This window comes from Neofelis nebulosa, chromosome 16 (genome assembly GCF_028018385.1).
Source record: "Neofelis nebulosa isolate mNeoNeb1 chromosome 16, mNeoNeb1.pri, whole genome shotgun sequence".
Classification (NCBI taxonomy): domain Eukaryota; kingdom Metazoa; phylum Chordata; class Mammalia; order Carnivora; family Felidae; genus Neofelis; species Neofelis nebulosa.
Window position 1 is genome coordinate 58541089 of NC_080797.1, and position 12105 is coordinate 58553193.

The 12105-nt window shown below is 40.2% G+C and overlaps 1 protein-coding gene across 3 annotated transcripts in view; it reads left to right on the forward strand.

The window, feature by feature from the left end:
* Positions 1-12105, forward strand: part of MYO1D (myosin ID) — a 377669-nt gene that overhangs the window by 232209 nt on the left and 133355 nt on the right. For all 3 annotated transcript variants that reach the window (XM_058706014.1, XM_058706013.1, XM_058706015.1), the window contains exon 20: positions 4448-4561. In XM_058706014.1, the coding sequence (XP_058561997.1) occupies positions 4448-4561 (114 nt within the window). The remainder of the gene's footprint in view (positions 1-4447; positions 4562-12105) is intronic.

Below are 12105 nucleotides of genomic sequence, written 5' to 3' on the forward strand. Positions count from 1 at the left end.
ACACTTCTTGAGATAAAAGAAAATGTGCAAATAAATCTCAACAGTTCCAACCAGAAGAAGAAAACAATTCCAGATGAGCAATCCATGCACTTCTATAGTGCGTGCTATGTTAGGGAGCTTTTTACTAAAAAGATAGCTTAACTGATAGTCTTCCAGCCTCAGAAATAAGAAGGCCAGAATCCACAGTTCCTCTTTCTTCAGTGCAGAAATGGTTTTCCAAGACCAAACCAGGCAACGGGGACTTCAGCTGTTGAGCAAACGTGCTTTCATTTGCCACCGGGGAAATCTGTTTCGCATGTTACGCAACCTCCCCAGTGTGCTGCTGTATTTTCTAGTCTGACAGTTCTTATCACCAACACTGACTGGCTCACATGGGGAAGAATGCCTCTTGAAATTATCTTGTGGGGTTAAAAGTGCTCTCAAAACCAACTGATGAGTACATGCTACAAGTCGCCCACTTTGGTACTGGGTGCTGCGAGGTGTAAGAAAAAAGCCACCATATGACAGTGACCCTCAAGGAGCTTCCGGTCTGGCTGGAAGACAGAATTACTGTCTGTGAAATAATAAAGCGGTAAATAAGAATCAGCCCTGGATATTTGAGATGCTACACTGTTTTGCTTCTGTAGTTGTGTTGAGGTATACAGTTCAGTGAGTTTTGGCTGGTGCGAACACCCATGTAAATCACAGCCCTGTCCCAATATAAAACATTTCCGTCACCCTGAAAAGCCCTCTCATGCCCCTTCTGAGCCAAGCCCTACCACCACCAAAGGCAACCACTCTTCTGAGTACTTTTACCATAAAATACTCTGCTGTTTCCTGACCTTCATTTAAAAAAAAAAAAAAAGATTTTTTACTTTGTTTTGAAGTAAATTTGTAAGTTTTATTTATAACTATTTTGCTAACTTATTTTTGGCTACTTTGCAAGGGAAGCAGCTTTTTTATATACTTCCAATTTTAAGATAATCTGAGTAATCTCTTATACTGGCTGAGTTACTTAAATCTAGATTAGTGAGGTTATAATCAGATTATCACAAGTTTCATGAGTAAAATCAATCTCCTGTGCCAAACATAGCTTCAACTATAAGTTTAAAAACACAGTGTTCTAGGGGCGCCTGACTGGCTCAGTCGGTTGAGCGTCTGACTTCAGCTCAGGTCATGATCTCATGATTCATGAGTTTGAGCCCCCATGTCAAGCTCTGTGGTGACAGCTCAGAGCCTGGAGCCTGCTTAGATTCTGTGTCTCCCTCTCTCTCTCTGCCCCTCCCCCACTTGCGCCTATCTCTCTCCCTCTCAAAAATAAATAAACATTAAAAAATATTTAAAACAACAACAACAAAGAGGGGCACCTGGGTGGCTCAGTCGGTTGAGTCTCTGACTTCAGCTTAGGTCACAATCCCCTGGTTCATGGGTTTGAGCCCTGTGTCGGGCTCTGTGCTGACAGCTCAGAGCCTGGGGCCTGCTTCAGATTCTGTGTCCCCTCTTTCTCTGCCCCTTCCCCTGCTTGTGCTCTGTCTCCCCAAAAAATGAATAAACGTTAAAAATAAAAAAATAAAAAAAACCAACAGTGTTCTAAGGGGCACCTGGGTGACTCAGTCGGTTAATCATCCAACTCTTGATCTCAGTTCAGGTCATGATCTCATGGTCGTGAGTTCAAGCCCCGAATCAGTCTCTGTGCTGACAGCAGGGAGCCTGCTTGGGGTTCTCTCTCTGCCCCTTCCCTGCCCACACTTGCTCTCTCTCTCTCAAAATAAATAAATAAACTGTAAAAAAATAAATAAAAACACAGTGTTCTGCACAACTATTTTAACAAGTATATTTTTTTCATAACAAGCATCCATGGTCTAGAAATTACAAGTGTCTTTGAAATTATTAAAACTTTACAATTATTAAATGAAAACTTTTGCCCTTTTAGTAGAGAAGTGTAGATAGTAACTAAAATTTCACAATAAGAAGATAGAGACTAAGGATAGATTTAACTTTATTGTCTTGGAATTTATAAGCATCAGCAAACCTTCCTTTCTTTCTTTCAGAAAAAAGGGTTTGGGACAAGATCTGGTGTTTTATGTGAGCAAAAACGCTTTGGCCAATAGCTCGTTGTATTCTCAAGTATCCTGCTTTATTAGAAAAACCCTGTGCCTTTAGTTGCGATGTTAATTTTTGGTTTCACTCTTAACTCTACGTGCATCCTATATATTCATTCTACAACTGTGTGATAGAAGTTCCAAGGAAAGAGTGATCATTTTTTACTTTAGGAATTTTAGAGGCTTTGTAACGGAATGAGAACTTGAGCAATATCTTAAAATATATATAGATAAAAAAGGAGAGAGTGGAAAATCACAAACATTTAAGAGAGAGAGTAACATGAAGAAACCTGTCAGGAGCAGAGCCCTTCCAGAAATAAAGTTTAAAAAGGAGAACGGGGGGGGGGGGGGGGGGTGTCTGGCTCAGTCGGTAGAGCATGTGACTCTTTTGGTTTCAGGGTTGTGAGTTTGAGCCCCATGTGGGGTGTAGAGACTCCCCAAAAATAAGAAGAATACTAAAATCTTTAAGATAAAAAAAAATAAATGAAAAGTGGCAGATAGAAAAACTCTTAGGGCTCCTGGGTGGCTCAGTTGGTTGAGCGTCCAACATCAGTTCATGTCATGATCTCACAGTTCATGGGTCTGAGCCTTGCCTCTGTGATGACAGCTCAGAGTCTGTAGCCTGCTTCGGATTTTGCATCTCCTTCTCTTTCTCTCTCTGCCCTTCCCCCACTCACACTCTGTCTCTGTCTCCCTCTCTCTCTCTCAAAAATAAACATTAAAAAAAATTTTTTTTTGAAAAAAAGAAAAACTCTTGAAAGTCAGGTAAAGGAATCAGAATCTGAGTGTTAGGAGACCCTGGAGACTCTAGTCTTTGTATTCAAAGCAGGAATCCCCCTACCACATCCACATCAGGCATTCACTTTGATTCTGCTTGAATCCTTTCCTTGTGGGGCATTTACTGCCCTTCCACGCGGTCCACTCTTGTTACGGACGGTAGTAATTATGAGGCATTTGTACCATTGCCTGTGGAAGGCACTGTCCATTTTTGAACATGTAGATTTAATGACATACTCGTCATTAAAAGGAGTACTTTTAATACTTTTAAAGTATTTTAAGTACTTTTAGTACTTTTTATACTTTAGGAAAAGGGCAGAATGCATTGTTTCAAATAGGGGTTATGTTTTTTATAGCTTTATTGAGATATAATTCACATACCATACCATTCACCATTTTAAAGTATACAATTCATTGGCTTTTACTGTGTTCACAGAGTTGTATTTCCATTACCACAGTTTTCATAACTCCTTAGCTGTCAGCCCTGCAAACTTTCCATCTCCCCCAGCTGAGGCAACCAATGATCTACTTTCTGTTTCTACAGATTTGCTTATTCTGGACATTACATATAAATGGGATCACACAATATGTGGTCTTCTGTTACTGGCTTCCTTTACTTAGCATAATCTTTTTAAGGTTCATCCATGTTACAGCGTGTATCAATACTTACTTCTTTTTACTGACACATTATATTCCATTGTGCGGATATATCCTATTTTATTATCCGTTCATCAGTTGATGGACATTTAGGTTGTTTCTTCTTTTTCACTGTCATGATTACTGCTGCCGTGCACATTCATGCACAAGTTTTTGTGTGGCTATGTTTTCAATTCCCTTGTGTATATACCTAGGAGTAGAATTTCTGGGTCATATGCTAACTCTATATTTAACTATTTGAGGAACTGCTGGACTGTTTTCCAAAGCAACTGCATCATTTTACATTCCCACCAGAAGTGATGAAGGTTCCAGTTCTCCACATCCTGGCCAATATTTGTTATTACCTGTCTTTTTTATTGTCATTCTAGTGGGTGTGAAGGTGGTATCTCATCGTGGTTCTGATTTACATTTCTCTGGCGGCTAATGGTGTCATGCATCTTTTCCTGTGCTTCTTGGCCACTTGTCTGTCTTCTCTGGAGAAATGTCTGTTCCAATCCTTTACCCGGTTTTTTGTCTTTTTATTATTGAGTTATATATTGTAGGCTCAATATACGTTCTCTTCCTTTAGAGATAAAAGCCCCTTATCAGAAATGTGATTTGCAAAACATTTTCTCCTATCCTCTGTGTCGTCTTTTCATTTTTTTAATAGTGTCTGGGTCACGTGTTTTTAGTCCCATAATTCTTCCGGGTTTTTCTTGTTTTCCCTGTTAAACTGTAAAATTGTGAAATTTAAATTGTAAAATTCTACAAACCCGGAAACCACTACTCCTTTTAGATCTCTGTTCATCCAGGAGAACAGGCCTTGCGTGGTACGTATCTGTTCAAGAATGTGTCTGCACCACCAGCCACTGCTGCCCCTAGAGGTTTTCCTGCAGATAATTTGATCTCATTCTGGGTGAGATATTATAGTTTATTGGTTTGTTTTCTTACAGGTGAATCGATTTAGTAAGGTGGAAGACCGAGCAATTTTTGTCACTGACCGTCACCTATATAAGATGGACCCCACTAAACAGTACAAGGTGATGAAGACAATTCCGCTCTATAATGTAAGTGTTTTCTGCTCCTTTCTGAATAAGGGATTCTTAACCTGGTATTCCTGGACCCCAAGTGGGTCAGTAATTGATCACTACAACCTTTGGGGCTTTAGGGAGCCCATGAATTCCTGAAATTGTATGCCAATATTATGTTTTGTACAAATGCACAATTTTCCATAAGAAGGATCCAAGAGTGCCTGGCTGGAGCGTGTGACTTTTGATCTTGGGGTCATGAGTTCAAGCCCCACGTTGGGTGTGGAGCCTATTTTAAAAAAAAAGAAGAAGAAGAAGAAGAAGAAGAAGGATCTGAAGTTACCAATAAATTAATGAAGCATTTTAAAAAGCCAAGTGTAAGCGTTCTGCATTCTGTGTGATCTTTCTGTATTCCTAATCTTACATACTGCTTAAATGTTGTGACACATAATGTATTTTCTTATATATTTTCAAGAGGTTTGTTTTTATAGGGAAATGGAATCAGGTAGAAAAACAGTAGAGAATTACTTTATGAAAACATTACCTCTCTTTCAGAGGTAAAATGTGTGCTATTCCCAAAAGTTCTTTTCACCAATATATTTTCCCTCTGATCTAAACTCACTCAGCTGTTCTCCATAAGGTTTTCAAGTTCTATAATCATTTCTCATTTGAAATATGAAATTTGGTGGATATCTCCCCGAATCTCAATATAAGATTTTTTTTTTTTTTAAATTTTTCTCCTGCTGTATGGTCTGCTTTACAAGTGACTGTTGGTTCTGATTGTTCAGAAAGATCCTGCTGACTACCAGATCCTTTTGAGAGTCAGGTGGTTTTTGTCTGTCTGCTAGTTTCTAAGGAGAGAGGTCTGTGTTTGTCCAATAATAGAATCCATGAGGAGTATTATTTAAAGATTATTTTAAATCCTTTTGGTATCTGCAAAAGGGAATAGGAAACATACTGTTTTGTAGTTTTATGTTGTTAAATCAAGAGTCCTGTTGGTTGTGAGGGACCACAGAAGGGAAACTATTCCTGGGTTTGCTAAATGATTTGGGACGTCACTGCAGGGTTGATTATGGGGTTGCAATTTGTGTCCATTACACTCCCTGCCCCCACCCCAGTACACACACATGCATCTTTCTCCCTTTCAATAAAAAGGCTAATGGATTGCAGCTAAGAAGAAAATAGGACATTCTTGATTTCATATTGTCTTCTTAGCAAGCGCTTGTAATCTCATGTATCAATCACAGTTTAAGCCTAATAACTGCAGTCTTAGAGTAGGAGACGAAGGAGGATATGGGAGAAAATCAGATTTTGTCAAAGTCAAGTGAAGTGTGGAAACAAACAAAAAAAATAAATTGTGGCCTGTGTTTTATTTCTTTCTATTAAAGTAGGGAGATCAATCTATTAAAGGGAGATCAATCAGAGCACTTGATTCAATAAATCAATAAATAAATCAATAGTTCAATAAATAGCTATGCAACTCTGAACCGAAGTTATTTTGCCAAACTACCATCCTTTTTCATGGTGACTTGTGTGTCACTGTTCCCCATCATCATCAGCATCGTTGTCAATGTTATAAACAATATATAATATAAAAATTAACGGCAATTAACAATTGCAGTAAAGGTAAAACAGTGTGAGTAGAATGGGTACACACTGTCACGGATGCTATCAGTCCTCTGCCTGTATCCCACTGCACCCCCTGATCATTTCTGGGCACACCTTCCTGACTCCAACAGCCAATGTCCTTGTCGAAAGTCCCCCATCAGGCTGCCAGAACCCCCTTTGCCTGCAGCCCACAGTGGTAGCTGGTTTAACAAGGCCCTGTTGGCTGCCTTTCTGTCCCTGAACCATCTCCCCACTCCCTTGCCAGCGTCCCTGCCCCTCCCAAATCACTTCTGTATGTTTACCAGCCTTTGTCTCGGGGTCTGCTTTGGGAAGAACTAACTTTGGAGTAGCGGTAGCGTCTTAGAGGGCGCCAGGTTGAAGGGGACAGAGGACTTCCAACTGAATCTATAAAAATGTTTTTTCAGTCTGAAACAATTATGGCAAACTATTAAGTGTTGATCGTGAAAACATGAGTCTTTGTGGCTTTTTCCTTTAAACTTTTTGTATGATCAGAATATTTTGAAATTAAACAGAGTTTAAGACAAGGAACCTTTAAACAATGATAAGATTAGTGAAGAAACTGGGAAGGGAAGGAAGAAGATGATCTCCGTTTTAACCATGTTGTGTTTCAAGGCAGTGGTGAAACTTGGAATGTATACATTCCACAGATAATTGGAAATCCAATATAGAGGAGGAAAGAATTCAGCACTCAAGATAAAAATTCAAGAGTGGATCCATGTATAACTGGAGGCTGAAATTATGAGTCTAGAGAGAGAAAGGGGGCAGGTGACTTGAGAACATTCACAGCTAAATGGTCAGCAAAGAATCGCTGAAGGAAATGTAGTAGAAGGAAATCTCTCAATGGGCTTCCATTTGCTCACCTCTCTTTTAATGCATTGAAAGAGCTCTAGTTTCCCTTCAGTACCATCGGTTATGAGTTATTCTAAGAAAGATAAGAACTATAGGAACACTGTTTCAGAATCCAGTTGGAAAGTTCTCAGAAGTCAGAGTAATCGCTAAGAACAGATAGCTAAGGGGCCCACACCCTTCTCATTCTCGTGCCTCTCATTCCTTTTTCATAGGCTCCTTTCCTGTCTCAGTTAAGCTTTTCTGTCCCCAAGAAACAGATTGGGACCATATACTGTCTTGAGTAATGTTTTTAATGAGGATACACATGGTAGTCAGGGAGAAGAATCTGGCGAAAGCTAAGGAAATGCTACCATTCGGTGTTGAAAGAAGCTCTAAGGGGCTGTGTTATCCTGTAGCCCCCTGAGCAGCACGAGTGCTGGGAGCGTCTGCGTTCCTTCCATCCTCTCAGGCTCTACTTCTCTCTGTGTGTCTTCTTACTAACAGTCACCGTCCTTGCCAGATGGCATGGGCCAGCACTAGGCTTAGATCTAAATCAGCCAACCCAACAAACCATCCGAGTGTCATCCTGCAGTAACATATTGCACACAGGCTCCAGATGAGGCCTCCCCATAGCAACCAATTCCGTATGATCCACATTGCTACCATAGTTCCTTGTTAAGCACTTGTTAATCCATGCATCATCTTCCCTGACTTTTCCTGGGATAGCATGGGTAATTACTACAGTTCATTTGGGGCACAATTGATCCCTTCCCCCTACAATCTTTGCTGTCCTTAGGCCAAAGTCATCTTTGGGCCCTGGTCACAGAGCATGCTGGGGTGGGTCAATAGGAGAGAAGTGCTTCAAACAGGCAGCTTCCTCAGGCACCCTTGGATCCTTGGACTCCTCCCACCTACACCTGTTCCAATCTCCTGGATCCCAGTCTTCGTCAAACAAAAACTAAATCATGCTCATGGATGCCCATTGCGGTAAGAGTTTAGGTGATGCTGTAGTTTGGCTATGTGTCTAATCCGTTTCTAAATCTGGTCTTCATCAGTGCTTTTTAGCAGAATGTGTTTCCTTAACTGCTTCCAGCCTGCAATATGGGACCAATATTTGTTGCTTTCCTAATGCACCGTAAAAAGTACTCAACCAATTTACTACCTCTGCATCTCCTAACCCATTGACCTTGTATAAAGCAGTAGCACCTAAATGCCCCAGGCACTTAACTCTAATGGGCACATGCAGCGGCTCCCAGGGGCTCCCCAGAGATCGGTTAAGTGACTGCTTTATCCCTCCAAACCACGGCTTTACATGCTGGGTGGAGAGATCCTATTCCTTGTTGACAAGCTTGCAGCAACCAGGTGCACATCCCGTCTGAGAGGTGTTTCTTGTAGCATCCTGGTGCCTCATTTCTTTCTGCTAGATCTTGAGGCATAATGAACAGAGACTTAAGGAGACTCAAGAAATGGGGAGTTACACCTCAGTTAGAATGCCAGGGTAGGAATTATCTTCATTTGGGGTTTTAGAGAGCTGTAGACCAGATTGTCTTGTTACAGCCTCAATAACTAAACTCTTCATTCAACAAGTGATTGCCAAATACTCATTATGTGCCAGACATATAGGTATTGTGGCACAGAAGTGTCAAAATAGTCAAAATCTCTGCCCTTACAGAATTTACATTGCAGTGGGGAGGGGAGGCAGCAGATTCTACTTACATGTATGTATTTGTGCATATATGTATATGTATGCATGCATATATATACATCCATATACACATCATATAATCCATTAGAAGGGATAAGGGAAGAAATAGAATAGAGAAGGAAGACAGAGGATATGAGGGGTGTTATAATTTCAAATAGAGTGATCAGGCCTCACCGAGAAGTTGACATTTAAGCAGAGACTCATAGGAGCTAAAGAATGAGCCATATGCTTACTTGGAGGAAAAGTATTTAGGGTACAAGGAACAGCAAAGACACAGAGACGTGAGCAGGGAGGAAAGAGCGAGCCTACAGGGGGCTGGAAATGTTTTGCGCCTTGATCTGGTAGCAGTTACTCTTCTGTATATGTTTGTTAAAATTCACCAGGCTGTTTCCTTGAGATTTGTACTTTCTGCTGAGTGTAAGCTATATACCTCAATAAAGGGGGAGGCAAAAGAGAAAAAGAAAGCTATCTATGAAAGAGGATAAGGGAGGGGGTATGTCAAAGAGAAAAGTGAAGTAAATGAAGCAAATGATAATTCAAGCCCAGGGGGAGTTCTGACCCACTCAACAGCCAATGGTGTGTGGACCATTATCGCACAGCATGTGAAACACGTGACAGTCGTGTTTGCTTTCTCCTCTGTCTAAACAAGAGTACATCCCCACTCCCCTCCACCCAGAGACGCAGCCCTCAGCTGTTCCTCAGAGGAGAGGGGAAGACACTAACTAAACGAGGGTGGACGCCTGATATAAGGGAAGCCAGTTGTAGGCTGCCAGTGACCCAGTCCTGGGGCCAAGAGCTCCTCACTGTACCTCTTACGTTCCCTCCGTGTTCCTAACATTGATCAGATGTGCTTTTTTCTCATTGTTTCCCAGATCAGTTTTGCTGGAGACCTATTTTATTGATTTCATTACCTTTTCATTGACCTCTGCTCTTGTTTTTTTTTCTTCTCCATTCTCTAGATTTACTCTGTTGGTTCCTTTTCTAGCTTTTTGCGTTGAGGGGTTAACTGCTTTCATTTTGATTGATTGATTGATTGATTGATTGATTTACATCCAAGTTAGTTAGCATATAGTGCAATAATGATTTCAGGAATAGGTTCCAGTGATTCATCCCCTATGTGTAACACCCAGTGCTCATCCCAACAAGTGTCTTCCTTAATGCCCCTTATCCATTTACCCCATCCCCCCACCCACAGCCCCTCCAGCAACCCTCAGTTTGTTCTCTGTATTTAAGAGTCTCTTATGTTTTGTCCCCTCCTTGTTTTTATATTATTTTTGCTTCCCTTCTCCTATGTTCATCTGTTTTGTATCTTAAAGTCCTCATATGAGTGAAATCATATGATACTTGTCTTTCTCTGACTAATTTTGCTTAGCATATTACCCTCTAGTTCTATCCACGTAGTTGCAAATGGCAAGATTTCATTATTTTTTATTGCTACATAATACTCCATTGTATATATATACCACATCTCCTTTATCCATTCATCCGTCAGTGGACATTTGGGGTCTTTCCATACTTTGGGTATTGTCAGTAGAACTGCTGTAAACATTGGGGTGGATGTGCCCCTTTGAAGCAGCATACCTGTATCCCTTGGATAAATACCTAGTAGTGCAATTGCTAGGTCATAAGGTAATTCTATTTTTAATTTTTTGAGAACCTCCATACTGTTTTCCAGAGTTGCTGCACCAGTTTGCATTCCTACCAGCAGTGCAAAAGAGATCCTCTTTCTCCGCATCCTCACCAACATCTGTTGTTGCCTGAGTTGCTAATGTTAGCCATTCTGACAGGTGTGAGGTGGTATCTCATTGTGGTTTTGATTGCTATTTCCGTGATGATGAATGACGTCGAGCCTTTTTTCATGTGTCTGTTAGTCATCTGGATGTCTTCTTTGGAGAAGTGTCTATTCATGTCTTTTGCCCATTTCTTCACTGGATTATTTGTTTTTTGGGTTGAGTTTGACAAGTTCTTTATAGATTTTGGAGACTAACCCTTTATCTGATATGCCATTTGCAAATATCTTCACACATTCCATCAGTTGCCTTTTAGTTTTGCTGATTGTTTTCTTGTCTGTGCAGAAGCTTTTTATTTTGATGAGGTCCCAATAGTTCATTTTTGCTTTTGTTTCCCTTGCCTTCGGAGACGTGTTGAGTAAGAAGTCGCTGCTGCCAAGATCAAAGAGACTTTGCCTGCTTTCTCCTCAAGGATTTTGATGGCTTTCTGTCTTTCATCCATTTGGAGTTTATTTTTGTGTGTGATGTAAGAAAGCAGTCCAGGTTCATTCTTCTGCATGTCGCTGTCCAGTTTTCCCAGCACCATTTGCTAAAAAGACTGTATTCCATTGGATATTTTTTCCTGCTTTGTCAAAGATTAGTTGGCCATACGTTTGTGGGTCCATTTCTGGGTTCTCTGTTCTGTTCCACTGATCTGAGTGTCTGTTTTTGTGCCAGCACCATACTGTCTTGATGATTACAGCTTTGTAATACAGCTTGAAATCCAGGATTGTAATGCCTTCAGCTTTGGTTTTCTTTTGCAGGATTGCTTTGGCTATCCGGGGTCTTTTCTGGTTCCATACAAATTTTAGGATTGTTTGTTCCTAGCTCTGTGAAGAATGCTGATGTTATTTTGATAGGGATGCTTTTGTTTTTAAATTTTAGTTTTTAAAAATGCATTTAAAACGTAAATTTGTGTTTATGAATGACCTTGAGCTGAACTTCACATGTTCTAATATGTGGTATCATCCTTGTTGTTCCATTTTAATTATTTTGTCATTTCCATTGTGAGTTCTTCTTTAAGCCATGGGCTGTTTAGTGGTATATTTTCCAATTATTTTGTATATGATAATTCATAGTACATGTGTGTATGTGTTTTCTATAGGGAGGAAGTTCACAAACTTCAAATTCATTTATTGTGAAACAATTTGTTTTGTATATATTTTATGTATACAAAACTAATTTTAAAAATTCAAAATTCAAAAAAGAATTAATGTATATAACACCACATGAATCTGTTACCCTATAGCCAACATTCTACTGCACTGGCATTACCCCTAAGTTATTTTTTAAATATAAGAATCTATCAGATCACTATCTGTTGTATTGTTCTCATCAGTTTCTGTTAACACTAAAACATACTGCAGAATTAAAAACATTTAAAGAGAAGTGAGTTAAAATCTAGAAGGAAGAGGGGCACCTGGCTGCCTCAGTCAGTTGGTTAAGCTTCTGACTCCTGATCTTGGCTCAGGTCATGATCTCAGAGTTCATGGGTCCAAGCCCTGCACTGGGCTCTGTGCTGATGGCACGGAGCCTGCTTGGTATTCTGTCTCCCTCTCTGCCCCTCCCCTGTTTGCTCGCTCACTCTCTCATGCTCTCTCAAAATAAATAAAAATAAACTTTAAAAAAGGAAGGGAAAAGAAAGAAAAAAG